Source organism: Mustela lutreola, chromosome 5, assembly GCF_030435805.1.
Source record: "Mustela lutreola isolate mMusLut2 chromosome 5, mMusLut2.pri, whole genome shotgun sequence".
Lineage (NCBI taxonomy): Eukaryota > Metazoa > Chordata > Mammalia > Carnivora > Mustelidae > Mustela > Mustela lutreola.
The window spans coordinates 131,684,280-131,703,435 of record NC_081294.1 but is presented as its reverse complement, the minus strand read 5'-3'; the positions used below and the strand labels follow the sequence as shown (position 1 = coordinate 131,703,435).

Below are 19,156 nucleotides of genomic sequence, written 5' to 3'. Positions count from 1 at the left end.
ACTTTCACAAAAGAGCAAACTAATGTTCAAAGAAAGTACAATCCAAAGTCATATATTTTAAACAAGGTGCTTCTTGGTTCCGTGACCATATTCTACATAAGGGGTGGATTAACCCCTTAAAACCACAAAGTTCTTTAACTTTAAACAAATGGTTTACTTTCCCTGACTGAGTCTTTATTTTTTCATCTTATAAAATGAGGAGAATGAGCATAAAAATAACTACAAAAGAGGGATATGCAGCTATAGCTGCAGGAAGAGTGGCGAATCTTTTCCATAAAAATAAAGTAAAACTGGGCAAAATTGCCTACAACTATTTTGGCTTTGGAGATTGATTGAAGGCAGAAAAAAATTGAGAAGCATTTATTCTTAGGAAAATTGCTAGTGCTTATAAGAACATTGATGTCTACAGCATTCTTGCATTCCCCAATTCCTTTGGCAAGAACCAGAGTTTGGGAAACTAGCAGCCTTGTTGCCAGAGGCTAAGTCAACTTGTGGCAACATGTAAAAACCTGTATGTGTCAACTTGAAGTGATGAACTTGATAGGAAATATAATAGTGAAAACCCACATATTTGCAAGTCTTGGGTTTTGGTGCCAATTGGGATGGGTCAGACCTTGGAAGTGAGAAAACTACAAAGGGATAAGCTCTCCGCATATCCCTTGTTAACTGTGAAACCCCGCACATGTACAGGGGAGACCTGAAGTGTTTAGCAAAAGACAAGGGCCAAGGCAGACTTGGGAACTGGCTAAGCCTTGAATGTGCTCTTCTCATCCCAGGCACAGATTGAAGAGCAGGTTTGAGATGTATGAGCATACCTTTGCACAGACAACTAGCTGAAAATTAAGCTATGCAAACAGGGTAACCTCCATTGGAAGCCAGAGTAAAAAAGTATGTAAGTATTAAAACCTGAGCAGAGATATCAACACTGCAGGGGACATAGATCCCACAGTTTAAGGCCAGGGAAATTAAAATGTCAAAAAAAATTGGGGGTGGTGGTGGCTGGCTGGCTGAGTTGGTGGAGCATATGACTCTTGATCTCAGGGTTGTGAGCCTACTACAGGGCTTGAACTCATGGCTTGAGCTCATGACCCTGAAATCAAGACCTGAACTGAAATCAAGAGTTGGATGCTTAACCAACTGAGCCACCTGGGTGCCCCTAAAATATCTTTATTTATTTATTTTTTTAAAAGATTTTGTTTACTTACTTTAGAGAGAGGAAGAGAGAGAGAGGAGAGAGCATGAGTGACAGGGAGAGCATGAGTGAGAGGGAGAAGTGAGAGGGACATCCTAAAATGTCTAGTTTTTAACAAAAAGCTATGAGATATGTCAGGAGACAGAAAAATGTGACCTATACTAAGAAAAAAATGTTAATAGAAAATAACTATGGGGACGCCTGGGTGGCTCAGTTGGTTAAGCAGCTGCCTTCGGCTCAGGTCATGATCCCAGTGTCCTGGGATTGAGTCCCACATCGGGCTCCTAGCTTGGCAAGAAGCCTGCTTCTCCCTCTGCCTCTGCCTGCTGCTCTGTCTGCCTGTGCTCGCTTGTGCTGTCTCTCTCTCTCTCTCTCTGACAAGTAAATAAATAAAATCCTAAAAAAAAAAAAAAAGTAAAGAAAATAACTATGAGTGGGCTCAGATATTAGATTTAAAGGACAAAACTATAAACATGTTAAAAATGGAAGTATTCAAATTATAGCAAAAAATATGACACTGACTCGACAAATAAATGGTGAATCTCAATATGAAGAAATGGAATCTATAAAAAGAGTATTTCATTTTTTTGGTGTTATTATAAATGGAAATGATTTTTAAATTGCATTTTGAATTATTCACTGTTAATATGTGGAAATATTTGCTTATTAGCTCTAAATTTTTTTGTGTGTTCTTTAGGATTTTTTATATATAAGAAAGATCATGTTATTTGTGAATAGAGAACATTCTAATTCTTCCTTTCGTGGATGCCTTTTCTTTCTTTTTCTTGAATAGTTGCCCAGGTTGGAATCTCTAGTATAATGGAGAGAGCAGACATCCTTGTCTTATTCCTCATCTCAGGGGAAGATGTTCTGTCCTTCACCATCAATGTTAGCTATGTGTTTTTAATAGATGTGTTGTCTACCAAGTTAAGGAAGATTCCTTTTATTTCTGGTTTCCTAAGTATTTTTATCAAGAAAGGGTATTGGATTTTGTCGAGTGATTTTTCTGCATCTGTTGAGATGGCATTAAAAAAAAAAAAAAACCACACACAACCAATTCATAACATCTAAAAGCAGTGAGAGGAAGATAGTGCTGTATATAAATGGAACAATATTTCAAAGGATTCATAGCTTCAGAAATAATGGATTTTAGAGAATATTGAACCAACATTTTTCCAGTGATGAGTGGAAAAAACCCCACAAAAAACCTGTATATACACTCAATTCTGTATATACTCAACAGTTGTCTTAGGAAAAAAGGAAAAAAAGAAATAAAAATAATGTGTTATGAACAAAACCTGAGAAAATGTTCATCAACTCATTTCAGCTACAAGAAGTGCTAAAAGATGTGCTTTAGTTTGAAAAGCAATGAAACGGATGGAAACTTGTATATTCCAAAAGGAATGCAAACTGTCAAAAATGCTATTGTATTGCCTTCTTGATCTACTGGAGGAGGGGTGGAATTCATAGGTAATAAAATAAAAATCTGATACCAAAAAACCCCCTTCATTTTATTAATATGGTATGTTTTAAATGGGTTTATTTCTACATTTGGACCACTTTTGCATTCCTGGGGTAAATCCTACTTCACCGTGGTATATAATGCTTTAATATGTACTGGATTCAGTTTGCTGATATTTTGTTGAAGATTTTTGCATCTGTATTCGTAAGGGGCATTTGGTCTATAATTTTCTTGTGATGCCTTTGTTTGGCTTTAGTATCCGGGTAAAGCTGACCTCATAGAATGAGTTAGGAAGTGTTACTCATCATCCACGTTAGAAGAATTTAAGGATCAGTCTTAGCTCTTCAAATGTATCACTAATTATTTCCTCTGTTCCTTAGCTTTCTTCGTTGGAAGTTTTTTTTTTTTTTTTTAGATTTTATTTATTTATTTGTCAGAGAGAGAGGAGCGACAGTGAACACAGGCAGACAGAGTGGCAGGTAGAGGCAGAGGGAGAAGCAGGCTCCCTGCCAAGCAAGGAGCCGGATGTGGGACTCGATCCCAGGACGCTGGGATCATGACCTGAGCTGAAGGCAGCTGCTTAACCAACTGAGCCACCCAGGCGTCCCTGTTGGAAGTTTTTTGATTACTGGTTTAATCTTTCTACTTCTTATAGTTCTATTCAGATTTTCTATTTCTTCTTGAGTCAGTTCTTTGGTACTTTGTATGCCTTCTAGGAATTTGTCCATTTCATCTAGGTTATTTAGTTGGCATAGTATTATATAATTCTATTTCTGTAAATTTGGCAATAATATCTCTATTTTCATTCATAATTTTAGTAACTTGAGTGTTCTCTCTTTTTAGTCTGGTAAAGGTTTTTCAGTTTTGTTGATCTTTTCAAGGATTTAACTTCTGTTTTCATTGTTTCTATTATCTTTTTAGTCCATATTTTTTATTTGCTCTGATTTTTAATTTCTTCTTTCTGCTTGGCCTGTATTTAGTTTCCTCTTTGTAGTTCTGTAAGTTGGGAGGTTAGGTTATTAGTTTGAGATTTTTGTTCTTTTTAATACAGTTATTTACAACTGTATTCCATAAATTTTGGGATGTTGTATTTTTGTTTTCATTTATCTTAAAATGTTTTTTGTTTTTCCCTCTGATTTCTTCTTACTTATTGGTTGTTTTCAAGTGTGTTCTTTAATTTCCAGACATTTCCAGATTTCCTTTTGTTACTGATTTCTGATTTCATACTATTGTGGTTCAGAGAAGATACTTGCTATGATTTCAGTCTTTTAAAATTTATTGAGACTTGATTTGTGACTGACAGTTTATCCATGTTCACTTGAGAAGAATGTATATTCTGTTGTTGGATGGAGTGTTGTATAAAAATATCTGTTGGCCTACTTGGTTTAAGTGTTCAGATTTTCATTTTCCTCATTTATCTTCTGTCTGGTTGTTTTATCCATTATTGAAATGTTGTGTTGAAGTCTCTAAGTATTGTAGAGCTGTTTATTTTTCCCTTCAATTCTGTCAGGTTTTGAATCACCTATTTTGGACTTCTTTTGTTACACATACATATGTAATTATTATATCTTTTTTAGTGGATTTGTCCTTTTATCATTCTGTAATTTTCTGTCTCAAAACAATTTTTGTTTTTAAGTGTATTTTGCCTGACAAAAGTGTGGACACTACAGTTCTTTTCTGGTTACTATTTGGATAGAATACATTCTTCCATTCTTTTACTTTTAACACATGTGTGTCCTTAGATCTAAAGTGAGTCTTTTATAGACACTATGTAATTTGATCATCTTTTTCTTTTTTTAAAGATTTTGTTTATTTATTTGACAGAGATCACAAGTAGGCAGAGAGGCAGGCAGAGAGAGAGGGGGAAGCAGGCTCCCTGCTGAGCAGAGAGCCCAATGAGGGGCTCTTTGATCACAGGACCCTGGGATCATGACCTGAGCTGAAGGCAGAGGCTTTAACCCACTGAGCCACTCAGGTGACCCTGACCATCTTCTTGTTTCATTACTTTATTCTCTATTTCTAAGTTGGAGAGTTTGATGTTTTTATATTTGATGTAATTATGATAAGGAAAGACTTTCGCCATTTTCTTATTTTTCTTTGTCTTATACTTTTTGTTTATCAATTTCTCCATTGCTCCATTTGTATTAGACATTTTTAGTGTACTATTTTGATTACCTTCTTTTCTAGTGTATGTATGTTTGTATGAATATATACATAAATACACATTTTATATATATTTTTAGTTACTTTAATATTTGTTGTGGGGTTATAATTAACACCATAATTTACAACATTCTAGTTTGAATTAATACTGTTCTGTTTATCTTGAGCGTACTGATGGTAGTACCCCCTGTCAGAAATGCCTGTAGTGTTTGTCTAGGCACACATTACTTATGGCATGTTAAACAGACATTTCTGCTACCAGAGCCACTATTAATAGCTGGGCCAGGTCTTCTGGTTCTTATTATAACATATGTTACACACCAGGCATTATCTAGGCACGTTGAGGGTGGAGAGAAAGAGTAGTCTTGGGGCTCTGCCCTTTTTAGAGTTCAAGGGTGGAATGTCCAGGGTTTTGCAGGTTTACTCTCTGTTGGCTAATTTAAAGCAGAAAAGCAGGAATTAGGTCATGAGAAGGGAGAAACAGGGTTACTCAAGCAGTCAATTATCTAAGTTACCTGGAGTTTTCTGAAAGTCGTTAATGGGTGGTAAGAACCTAGTTCCTTTTGTTGTTTTTTTAGTAGTTATGTCATACAGTTGGCAATATGTTTACTCAGGATAAGTGTTTTTTTTTTGAAATGGATGTCATGGCAATTAAAAGCTTAATATTAGACATACTAAAGTGAAAATTATTGTCAGACACTTAAACTACGAATACCAATATAGTTTCATGGTATATAAAAACTTTGTTCTTATATTTATGTTGTTATTGTTACAACTTACACTTTTATGTGGGCTTTGTGCCCATTCATAGAGATTTATAATTATTATTTTATATAGTTGCCTTTTCAGTCATGTAGAAAATAAAAGGGGTGCCAGGGGCCATACTCCCTCAGTTTTTGTTTATCTAGATATATTCTAACTTCTCCATCATTTTTGGAGAATAGTTTTGCTATATATAGAGTACTTTCTTTGAGCACTATATGTTATCTCATTGCCTTTTGGCTTACATAGTTTCTGATGTGAAATAAGTTGTTCACCTTATTGAGACTCCTTTGTACATAATGAATTACTTTTCTCTTGCTACTTCCAGGGTTCTCTTTGTCTTCTGACAATTTGATTATAATATGTCTGGGTATAGAGTCTTTGAGTTAATTTTATTGGTGTTCACTGAGTTTATGAATGTCTAGATCCATGGCTTTCATTAGGTTTGTCAGGGCTCAGCATTGCTTTATTTATTTATTTATTTATTTGTTTGTTTGTTTATTTAAATTTTTTTGGTTTTATTTATTTTTAAACATTTTTTAAAGATTTTATTTATTTGAGAGAGAGAGCAAGAGCCCACACAAATGGCAGAGGTGGAAGCAGAGGAAGAGGGAGAAGCAGACTCCCCACTGAGAAGGGATCTGGACATGTGGCTCAATCCCAGGACTCTGATAGGATCATGACCTGAGCTGAAGGCAGATGCTTAATTGACTAATCCACCCAGGTGCCCCAGCATTGTTACATTTAGACTGAAATTTCTCTTCATTGGCCTGTAATTACAGTTTTGGCTCAGTTTTAAAAGACTTTGCTGTACTACTTTGGTTTTCTTCTGTACACATACAGCTTTGTGGTTAACTTGGGATTTTTGTCACTTTATACACAGAGTTAAGAGTTTAAGGGTCTTCTTTTCTCATCCTTCCTTTACACTCTTTAACTTAGAGGCCTCTTTTCTTGGTTCTCTGACTGGAAAGATAGAGTTTCTTTCAGAGTTAGAGCTGCCTCTGCTGCTATCAGTTTTGTATAACTGGAGCTACATTTATTTTAATTTTTAAAAATTTATTTGCTTTACAGGGGGAGGGGCTAAGGGAAAGGGAGAGAGAGAATCCTAAGGAGACTCCCTGCCCAGTATGTAGTGTGATGTGGGCTTGATTCCATGACCCCAAGATCATGACCTGAGCTGAAACCAAGAGTCAGATGCTTAACTAGCTGAGCCACCTAGGTGCCCCCGGGGCTACTTTTATGGTGGAATGTTAACAAAAAGGTAGTGAGGATTCCTTGCACACTCTTTGGTCCACAGAGTTCTCTTTGCTGGTTCTACTGGCTGGAAAGATGGTTTCACTTTCAGGGTTTTAGGTGCCTACATAGCTGCCACATTGCAGCTCTGTGACTGAGGCTGTATTTGGGACTTGGCCAGCAGAGAGAAAAAGAGAAAAGGGAAAGAAGAGAAAACCCAAAACAAGGATTTTTCTCATAATCTCTGGATCACATTCTGTCCAGAAAAATGGCTTTCTCTCTGTATTTTATTGTGCCTAACATACACTTTTGCATAGGGGTCATCCTGTTCCATGATGGGAGGTAAAAGGAAAAAAAAACCTCAGGAAACTCATTACTTTTATTAGTCATTCTGTAAGTTTTGGCTCACCTCCCTGGTCCATCTGTTATTAACCTTTTAGAGTCCTGAGTTAATTGCTTTTTGTGTTGTTATGAGTGGGTGTGAGAGGCTTTAGTGGGCTTAACTCCATCTTTCCTTGTGATTCTTAAATATATTTTTTATTTCTCACTAGACCTTTGGAAGAGGAATGATAGTTGTGAAGAGGAAGTAGTTATTTTCCCCAGGTTAAAGATTTAAGCATAGTAGAGTTTTAAGCTTAGATGTCTACAACTTTTGTTTCCTGGAGGTTTCCATTTCAGATCATAGTTGTGATAGGAATCATTTATATACTGCTTAACTCTGTTCCAGACCTTTCCCCCCAAACTTTATTTATACTTGTTTGGTCCTTGCAGTAACTCTGTCAGGTCAATACTATATTATCCCCATTTTAAAGATCAGGAAGTTGGGGTGTCTGGGTGACTGAATTGGTTAAGCATCTGATTTTGGCTCAGGTCATGATCTCAGCATCCTGGGATTGAGCCCCGGTGTCTGGCCGCCTGCTTAGTGGGGAGTCTGCTTCTCCCTCTCTTTTTGCCCCTCTGCCACTCGTGCTTGCTTGTTCTGTCTCTCTCAAATAAATAAAATCTTCAAAAAGTAAAGATAAGGAGATTGAGGTACAGAGAGATTAGGTAATTTGCATGAGGTTACATAGATAATAAATGGTGGAGCCATGATTTAAATCTAGCATAAGACAGTTTAGTGTTAGAGCATATGTTCTTACTAAAATTTTCACTTAATATTATGGAAACTTTCATATACAGACCAAAGTAGAAAATATTATAATGGACATGGCCCCTGCCATGTATCATTCAACCAGTTTTAATAGTTTTCAATATTATTTCTTTCTTGTTTCTTTCACCAACTTTGTTTTTGATAAAGTATCTGAAAGCAAATTCTAGATAGCTTTTAGTTACAAACTCTTAAGTATATAACTAAAATGCATTATTTACTAAAATGCATTATAGCTTTTAAAACATAATATAACTACAGTATGGATATAGCCACTATATAATCAATACCTAAAAAGTGAAGATTAATTTTCTTTAAATCATCTAGTATCTATTTTGTGTTGAGTTTTATCTGATTGTCTCAGAACAATCTTCTCATAGTCAGTTTAGTTAAGGATTTCAGTATGGTCCACACATTGTATTTGTTGGTACATATCTTAACTATAAAGATTCTATATTGGTCCTAATCCATCTTTTTGTGATTTTAACTTTTTAAATCTCTTTTAAAAATAAGCCTTTTATTTTAGAATAATCTTAGAAAAGTTGCAAAGATAGTATAGTTTCCTGTATATTCCTTAACTGTTTTCAATTTTCCCTAATTTAATTATCTTACTTTACCGTGGTACATTGACCAAAACTGTAAAATCAGTATCAGTATAGTCCTCCTATTGATGTTTTTCCAATTCAGGATTGCATTAGTTGTCATTTCTCCTTATTCTCCCCTGATCTATGATAATTTCTCCATCTTTCCTTGTTTTTCTGATCTTGAATTTTTTTGAGAAGTTCTTATCAGGTATTTTTTAGGCTGTTCCATAGTTAGAATATATGATATTTTTCTCAGGTTTTGATTGGGGTCATGAATTTCTGGAAAAAAATATGATGGAGGTAAAAGGTCTTATGATTTATTTTCATCATTCTTTAAAAAAATTATATGAAAATTCACCAGGTTCCAAGGTCAAAACTGTAAAACTACATCCCTTTAAAATAGTCTCACTTTTATCCTTCCCTTACTAATCTTTTCTCCTTTTCCCTAAAAGTAAGCATTTTTATTAGTTTTTGGCTTCTCCAGCCCATCCTTTTTTTTTCTTCTTCTAAATATTGGCAAACTTTCTCTTTGTGTTGTTCCCTCTGCTTCCCCATTCCCTCCTTTTACATGAAAGGTGATATTAGCACATATTCTTAGCTTTCATACTGTACTTCCTCTTTAGGCTACTCCTTAACAATGACTTTTCTAATAATGGCCCTTATATTCAAGATGGTTTTCTGTTTCAAAAGTTAATTTTTTCTAACTAATAAGAATCTTTTCCTGTGCCTTTAAAGTGATTAGTACATATTATGCGGTTCCTTTTTTATTTACAGATATTTTCCAATTTATCCCTGGATGAGCGTTGCCTTTCTGCCTCATTGGTTTGCAAGTACTGGCGTGACCTTTGTTTAGATTTCCAGTTTTGGAAGCAGCTGGATCTTAGTAGTCGTCAGCAGGTATGGAATCTAATTCTAAGAAACTCACTTTGACCTCCTCAAAAAATGTCTTTATTCCTCTTCAGAAATAACTTAATTCATGTTGTAGTTTTCAAGATAGTTCAATTTACTGTAATTTATAATTACATGTTTAGTAATTTTTTTGTGTGCGAATCATGTTAAAGCTAGGTTTTGTGGTGAAGATATTTTTTAATGTGGATTGGTAATTTTGGGTTGCTTCTTAATCTTCCTCTATATCTTCTCCCTTTTTTCTTTACTTTCAAAGAAAGTTATTAAACTTTTCACCTTTTTTGGGGGAGGGGTTATAATCATGAATATTAGCTTAACAGTAGAAAATGATGGCAGATGTTTATATAGTACTGCTGATTATGCCATGTACTATTCTATGGGCTTTACACATACTAAAGGATTTTATCCTTCTAACATTGTTATGAGTTAATACTATTATTATTCCTTTTAACATATTATTATTACACTATTAATAGTATTCTTATACTATTGTTATAGGTGAATAGTATAATTTTTTTTTCAAGATTTTATTTATTTGACAGAGAGATCACAAGTAGACAGGCAGGCAGAGAGAGAGGGGGGAAGCAGGCTCCCTGCTGAGCAGAGAGCCCGATGTGGGGCTTGATCCCAGGACCCTGGGATCATGACCTGAGCCGAAGGCAGAGGCTTACCCTACTGAGCTACCCAAGTGCCCCTAGTATAAATATTCTTATACAGTTTTTATAGTTGAATTTAGAAGCAGAATGGACTAATGTATCTTGTTTTAATTTTCCAGTCTTCTTTATTGCCTGGCTGCCTAGTGTGTGTCTATATGGTGGCATAAATTAGGAAAAAAGATAGAATTAGTAGTGTTTAGGTGGCGCCTGGGTGGCTCAGTGGGTTAAGCCGCTGCCTTGGGCTCAGGTCATGATCTCAGAGTCCTGGGATCGAGCCCCGCATCGGGCTCTCTGCTCAGCAGGGAGCCTGCTTCCTCCTCTCTCTCTGCCTGCCTCTCTGCCTGCTTGTGATCTCTCTCTGTCAAATAAATAAATAAAATCTTTGAAAAAAAAAAGAATTAGTAGTGTTTATTTCATATAATTTGTTGTACTTGTTGGATTCTTCTTTTAGACTTGGTTGTTAGTATTTTGTATTAGGAATACATAAAAGTATCCAAAAAGAATACGATTTTATTGGAGTGCTGAACCTGCTCCAAATCCTTCCATGATATTTTTAGGTAGTGGTGTGCTGATACATGTTGAATAACTAGCTTTCAAAACAAACAAATAGAAAGCTGTGTATTATAGTATTTGCTGGTTTTTGTGGTACAGATGCTCCCACCATGGCCTATTTCAGGCTACCAATGTGGTATCACTGAATGCAATGATGTCACTGATTTGGAAATAGGTACATGTTACAGGCTCTTGTAAGTTCGTACAAGCCAAATTCATCATACCACTGGTAGTTCGTGTGTGTGTGTGTGTGTGTGTGTGTGTATAACTCATTCACTTTAAACAAAATAAGCAAATTCCTGAGTATGTAAGTTCCTATTTATTTTTCTGCCTCATTGGTTAGAGGTTGAAATAATTACAGAATTAGTTATTTCCATGCTTGGGTCCGTGAAATTTGTGTCTATGAAAATGGTGAGTATTTAGCTAATTGTGGCAGGAAGAGTGGAAAGAAGTAATGTGAAATAATACATTGGCTCTTTACTTCATTAGTCTTGGATATCTGAGCTATTTGTTATAAACTCAGACCAAGAATAGCCTTTCACCCCTACTGGTAGTTAGGTCTGGAGATGAAAAACAATAAAAATAGAAGGTGAGGTATGCCAGAGTTTTAGCTTTGAAGGTAACTGTCTACATTTTTTTTTGCTTTTCCCAAGTATAAAGGTAGTTGCAAACTTGGCTCTTACTTAGTATTCCTGAACACTCCAGTTCTTTCTTCTGTTCTAAATTTCATCATGTGCATTTTCTTTCATCATTATTTGTCTTCAAGGAACTTGAATAATACTAACTTTGTTTTCTTTTAAATTTTTATTTATTTTTTGTTGAAGTTTACCTGATGTACAATGTTAACGTTAGTGTCAGGTGTCAGGTATATAATATAGTGCTTTGACAATTCTGGATGTTGTGCTGCACTCATCACTATACAGTGATTGCCATACCATTGACTGTATTCCCTATGCTGTACCTTTCATCCCTGTGATTTATTCATTCCGTGATTGGGTAGGGAATATGTAGAGGTTGATTTTTTAAAAATTATGTTTGAAATTCAGATGACCATGTGAGTTTTTAACCACATGAATTTTAATGTTACTTGTATTTAGTTTGGAGTTTTCTGATAAGAGCTATTTGATATGGACATTTTTATGTAATCTTTGGTGTGCTGAAAAACAAAATGTTGTGTTTTCTTATCTATGAATTAGTATATATGTGTTAGTATTCTGAAGTAAGTAGTAAAATTAAAATTTATATTTTGTGGCAGGTATCTCCTAATTGATTAGGTATAATAAATTATAATTCATAAGAGCATGATGACTGATATACACTATATGCTGGGCTAAAAATAGACAAAACATTTAAAATATCAATACAGTTTCATTTATGGGGAGATTTTGGTGAGTTTGAAAGTTAAAGTAACTTTCCTAGTAAGGACAGATCTTTAAGATTTTAAGGAAAACTAACACATATATTCTTGCTTGGTGTTTTCGACAGCACTTCCAACACCAAATGTGTGGAGTTTTTCATTCTAACAAAATCTCTGACAATAGCTGGGTGTCCAAGAATTTAGTTCAATTTTGAAAGTAACTCCTGGGGTTAGTGCAAAGCTTCACAGGTTATTGGCTTAGTCCCATAAGACTGTCTCCACTTCGCAGGCCTGTCTCAAGTCCCAGGAGCCCCTGGTACTTCTCACTGACTAGCTGTTAATTCAGGAGTTCCCTTGACCATTTTCTCAGGTTTGGTAATTTGCTAGACTGAGTTGCAGAACTCAGGAAAATACTTATATTTACTGGTTTATTGTAAAGGATACAACTCAGGACTGGCCAGGTGGAAAAGATACATAGGACAACATAAGTTGTGGAGCGGGAGAGGGAGAGAAGATGTGGTGCTTCCATTTGGTCTGTGGGCATGTCACCCTCCCAGTACTTTAAGGTGTTCACTAACCCAGAAGCTCTTCAAATCTCAATGTTCAAGTGTTTTTATAACCCAATCTCTAGCTCACCTACCCTCCTAGGAAGTCAGGATTTAGAGCCGAAAGTTACCACCCTCTAATCACATGGTGTTTGGTCTTTCTGGTGACCAGACCCCAACATGAAGCTTTTGGGGAGCCTCAACTTAAGTCATTTCATTAGTACAAACTCCTGTGTGGTCAAAAGGGGCTTGTTACGAATAAGAAAAGAGACTCCTCTTAATCAGGAAACTCCCAAGAGTTTTAGGAGCTCTGTTCCAGGAACTGGGAAAAAGACCAAGTATGTATTTTGTATTATACCACAGTTCTTGTTATGCTTTAATATTAAATCAGGTTTTCTTTTGATTATGCTATTGTATTATTTATTAGGGAAAATTTAATAAAAGAATAGAAAGTAAGTTTTTTGTAGCAAAATTTTAAATTTATTGCTTTTTTTCTCTCATAGGTCACTGATGAATTATTGGAAAAAATTGCATCAAGAAGTCAGAATATAATTGAAATCAACATTTCTGATTGTCGCAGTATGTCTGATACTGGCGTATGTGTTCTAGCATTTAAGTGTCCTGGACTTCTTAGGTATACAGCCTACAGGTGTAAACAGCTTTCTGACACTTCTATTATTGCGGTTGCCTCTCACTGTCCTTTACTTCAGAAAGTTCATGTAGGCAACCAGGACAAACTTACTGATGAAGGACTCAAACAGGTAAATTTTAGCATCTATAAAATGATTTTACTCTGATTAACTAAAAATGTTTGCTTTAAAAGATTATTATGTTAAAAATAATGTGCAGAGACTAGAATAAGCCATCTTTTTTTTTGTACCCATAAATGTTTATTTTAGTGAACTAGAATGTCATGGTTATAACTGATAAGTTAACTTTGTTGTGTTTTGTAGTGAGTGCTTGAACTTCTGTGACAAGCCATTTATTTATTCTTTTGTTACTTAAATCTTATACCAAATTTTGCTTTAGGTACTAGTAGTGTGCAGTTCGGGTCAGCATGACATTTTAAAAATTAACTTTTAATTCCTCCTTTATGTTACTAGATGATTCGCTTATGTGCTTTAAAATATATGTTTTAAGGCATAAATGAAGTCCAAATTAAAGAGTATAAAATGAAGTAAAGGGTGGTGATTACCTATATTTAGACCAATAATTGTATTAAAAATACTGTTACTTGTGTTTTTTCTTTGATGCACTTCTTTTGGAAATGGCATTTAAGATTTCTTGTCTCAGAGTGGATTATTTATTCAGTGAATATTGAATGGATTCCATGTGCCAGGCCCTGAATTTATGAATATTTAGTAATGTTCCCACTATTGTAGTAGACACTTACTGTATTTTAGCATTTAACCCCTGAAATAACTTTGTGAAATAGTTTGTATTAAACTCATTTTGTGAAGGAGGAAATTAAGGCTTAGAGAGATTTAATTAACTTACCTAATGTTTAGCAAATGATGGAGTTGGGATTTAAAACCTGGGTTCTTCAAAATCTCTTCCATTTTTCCAGTATTCCACTCCACTAGACTAAAGATCTCCTTTGAAAGACCTTGAATAAAGGGACCTGCTCTGTGAGGGCAGAGGCCATGCACATTTGCCATTCTACCTACCGTTCCTTTGGCAGACATTTTTGGAAGAAAGAATTAATAATTTCATTCAAGAACTTTGTCAGGATTAATGTTTAAATTCAGAATTGGGGTGCTTTTTTGACTTTTCCCAATAAAAGCTGAGTATCAGTAAAGGCCTAGATTTAAATCTGATCTGAGATGACCTTAGAAATAAATTGAAAAGCCCTTAATTTAAACACTACATATGAATTAACTGAAAGCTTGGTATTAGATGAAATTTGAGAATATTCTGTCCTAAATAGTACTGGGTGTGTCAGTCTAATTTATATATTAGAATGCTAAAATGTATATGGAAGTCTGCTTTGTCTGCAGAGGGAAATTGGGCAATAGCAGTGTTACTTGGTTTAATATTTGTCCTGATCCATTTCTGTTATATATAGGATTACTCACTAGCAGCATGGAGTTTTTTGTTTTTTTTTTTTAAGATTTTATTTATTTATTTGAAAGAGAGAGCATGTACATGAGCAGTGGGGAGGGGCGAGGGAGAGGGAGAAGCACATTCCCCACTGAGCAGGGAGCTCAACGCAGGGCTTGATCCGAGAACCCTGAGATAATGACCTGAGCCGAAGGCAGACATTGAACCGACTGAGCCACCCAAGTGCCCTGCAATATTGAGTTCTTAAATGTATTAGTACAAAATAATCTTTAATGGGGAAATTATAAATTTTACTGAATGGTATGACTTTTTTGTGATATAAATGTCCCAGCAAATTATACTTCCCAATGAAACATTTTTAAAGGTGTGTGTATTTATGAAGAAATGGACTAAATTTGTTGTATATTTAAATATGATATAATATGAATAGGTACCAGTTGAGCAGACCGTTAAGGATATTCCTATGAGAATAAGATCCATAGTTATGGTTGAAATAGAGGGAAAATAAGAAGTCCTTTAAGGAGCTAGACTTAAATATGCCAGTCAAGGATCATGAATTTATCTATCTTTACAACTTTGAAATTAGTTATGTTAAATCTTCTCTACAACTAATTTATGATAAATTACATGTTTAATTCAGATTTTTATAGTTTCTGATTTATAGTTATATGTGAGGTAATAATCCTGATAAAAGTATTAAAAAAATCTAAATCTTTTTCATCCATAAGTAACTTTCTTAAGTAATTAAATTACATTAAGGAACTATAAAGGAACCTCATTTCAGTATACTTTCTTGTGTATACTTTGCTATATATAATACTTTCCTATGCTCAGTGTACTGTAGTAGGGTGTGTCTTATTTTAGCTTTTTTTTTTCTGATGGAATAGTGTTGTGGTATAGTAGAAAGAGAATGGCTTTCATATATTCATAAAGTAGAATAAAAGTTTTGTGAAGCAATACATAACATTATGTACAGTACACATTAATGTTTTCTGTTCTATACTATTCTGTTACATTAATGTTGGCCTTGACCCACCCACTCAGTAAATTTATTTCATGTCCCATTGATGTTTGATGAGGTGTGCTATGGAGTATGCTATAGTTTTAGTGAACTAACAATTTAGAAATATTATAAAAAGTTTCACAAGACCTAAAATGGAACTGTTCATGATTGATGGATTTTCGTTGGATTTTTTTTTCTTTTTTCTCTTTCAAATAGAGTATTTGATTGAGTGGTTGATCCTGCAGTTAAAGTTGTAGGGTTTGGGGTTTTTTCCCCTCTCTTCTGTTAGTAAAAATTGACAAATGTTTTAGAGTGGTATACATGTATTTATGATAACGTCTTTATATTTTTGTCATAACAGCTATAATTTTAATTGACTTTAGCAAATACATGAATGTATTTTTGAGTTCTATGTGTTTATAAAAGTAGTTACATAAAGTATTTCAATTTGGAGTTCTGATGGATCTAAATTTTAATATTTTAAGTATTGCATTCTACTTAACAATGTTTCTTAAACTTAGGTGAAACACCTAACTATCAGACTGTTTTTGGCTGAACAATATGTTCTTTGTGAAATACCACCTTGAAATCGTGGTATTTTTATTTTCATAAAAATAACTCCCAAGTAATTTTACCAGTGGAATATAATTTCTGTCATGTACATCTTTTAAAACTACAATAACATTTTTGGAGGGGAGAAGCATTAAGAATAATAAGTTCTTTGAGTTTTTCTAGTATTTCATTGCCATCTAACACAGCCAGCAAACAAGAGATAGTGATAGCCATAGTATTTAAAGAAATCTTAGAATTTATATCCATTAAATTAATCTTTTATGTGACTGCTTGTATTTGATTTTAGCCAATTAATACAACTCATGAATTTCTATAGAAATTTGGAAATATTCACTAGAGGTATCTCCTCAGATTAAAATGGTACCCAAATAATAAATGTTGCATTAGTAAATTTCAGTTTTGCTTTATAATGAGTTTTTAGGTCTTTAAGTATAAATATTTAGAGTGACATCTGCAAAGTATCAGAGTAGGCAGTTCTAAAATCTTAACTACTCAACAGAAGCATAAAAAAACAAGAAGACTGTTAGAACCAACTTTGCCAGAACTCTGGAAAAACATCTGTGCTTTTGAGCAACCAAAGGAATGTTGAACCAAGGAAAAGGCAGTTAAAAAAATGGTAGGAAAGCTTTGTGGCATTTTTACTTGTTTGTGTTCCCTACCCTCTCCAGCTTGTCAACAGTCATGAAGATAGCAGCCTGGTTCTAGAGGGAGCAAAGCAGGGTTTATTAAAAAATTATCATCCTTGCCTATTCTAACCTGACTGGGAGCTTCTTGAAGGATTGATGAAAGGTTTTTCCATCTGTTTCACCCAACTGAGGCTCGAGAAGCAGTGGGCATTGACTGAAGCACTGTAAGGCAAATGGAAACCTGCAGATGCTTGGGGCAAAAGATTATTGCTAGTCATGCCTTATACCTGAGAAGAAAAGTCAGGTAGAGAATTCCTTTGGGAAATTGGAACAGTCAAAGTGCCAGTGTATACAGGGGAACTTAGAAAGCCATGTGCATGCCCAGGGCAGGACTCCTGCTCAGGAAGTACCTTGAGAAACCCTTAAACTTTCCCTGGCTCATGTCTAGGCTTGTTGCAGGAAGTGAAAGCCAAGGCCGAGTTGTAAATGGCATGCCTAAGTATTAAAGGAATACTCCAGCACAAAACCAGTCTGTAAAGTCTAGGAGAAATGTTTGTTTTTGTTTCATTTCATTTCATTTTGTTTTGTTTTGTTTTTAAGCTCTTTGTGTTCAAGGAAATATTAATCAAAACACTGGCTGAAAACACGAGCTAGACCTTTAATGATTATACAAGTTACCATGTTAAAATATAATATCTGAATGTCCAGGTTTCAAAAACAACAACAAAAAACACAAGGTTATGCAAAGAAACAGGAAAGAAGTTGCTGTGGCTGATATTGAAGAGGTTACTGCCTATGTTCTCCTCTAGGATTCTGATGGATTCCTGTCTCAAGTTGAGATCTTTTATCCATTTTGAGCTTGTCTTTGTGTACCGTGTAAGAGAATGGTCGAGTTTCATTCTTCTACATATAGCTGTCCAATTTTCCCAGCACCATTTATTATGAAGAGACCGTCTTTTTTTCCACTGTATATTTTTTCCTGTTTTGTTGAAGATTATTTGACCATAGAGTTGAGCAACTTCTTTCAAGATATGTCTCCAAAGGCAAAGGAAACAAAAGCGAAAATGAACTTTTGGGACTTTGTTAAGATCAAAAGCTTCTGCACAGCAAAGGAAACAGTTAACAAAAGAAAGAGGCAACTTATGGAATGGGAGAAGATATTTGTAAATGACAGTACAGACAAAAGGTTGATATCCAGGATCTATAAAGAACTCCTCAAACTCAACACACAAAACAGATAATCATATCAAAAAATGGGCAGAAGATATGAACAGACACTTCTCCAATGAAGACATACAAATGGCTATCAGACACATGGAAAAATGTTCATCATCACTAGCCATCAGGGAGATTCAAATTAAAAACCACATTGAGATACCACCTTACAGCAGTTAGAATGGCTAAAATTAGCAAGACAGGAAACAACATGTGTTGGAGAGGATGTGGAGAAAGGGGAACCCTCTTCCGCTGTTGGTGGGAATGCAAGTTGGTGCAGCCACTTTGGAGAACAGTGTGGGGATTCCTTCAAGAAATTAAAAATAGAGCTACTTTATGACCTTGAAATTGCACTACTGGGTATTTACCCCAAAGATACAGATGTAGTGATAAAAAGGACCATCTGTACCCTAATGTTTATAACAGCAATGGCCACGGTCGCCAAACTGTGGAAAGAACCAAGATGCCCTTCAACAGATGAATGGATAAGGAAGATGTCCATATACACTATGGAGTATTATGCCTCTATCGGAAAGGATGAATACCCAACTTTTGTAGCAACATGGACAGGACTGGAAGAGATTATGCTGAGTGAAATAAGTCAAGAAGAGAGAGACAATTCATAGAGTTTCACTTATTTGTGGAGCATAAGGATTAACATGGAGGACATGGGGAGGTGGAGAGGGGAAGGGAGTTGAGGGAAATTGGAAGGGGAGGTGAACCATGAGAGACTATAGACTCTGAAAAACAACCTGAGGGTCTTGAAGGGGCAGGGGGTGGGAGATTGGGGGAACAAGGTGGTGGGTATTAGGGAGGGCACGTATTGCATGGAGCACTGGGTGTTGAAAAGAAATTATGCTCCAAGAGTTAAGGGAAAGCATAGACAAACAACTACACATTCTAGCAACTGAGACAAAGAATTCTAGAAAGTGATGTATGAAAAAACTGAGAATATCAACAAAGATTTAGCAATTATTGAAGGTAACTTAATAGTAATTCTGAAGCTGGAAAGTGTAATAACTGATATTAAAAAATATGCTAGAGGAATGCAACATTAAGTGAGGACAGGCAGAAGAAAGAATCAGTGAATCTAGAGTTGGACAAAGTGACTTATTGTGT

General features: G+C 35.1%; 1 protein-coding gene across 2 annotated transcripts in view; it reads left to right on the top strand.

Annotated features, from left to right (window-relative positions):
* FBXL17 (F-box and leucine rich repeat protein 17) overlaps positions 1-19,156 on the top strand; it is a 508,942-nt gene that overhangs the window by 10,950 nt on the left and 478,836 nt on the right. For both annotated transcript variants that reach the window (XM_059175615.1, XM_059175614.1), the window contains exons 2-3: positions 9,318-9,440; positions 13,063-13,320. In XM_059175615.1, coding sequence (XP_059031598.1) covers positions 9,318-9,440; positions 13,063-13,320 — 381 coding nt within the window. The remainder of the gene's footprint in view (positions 1-9,317; positions 9,441-13,062; positions 13,321-19,156) is intronic.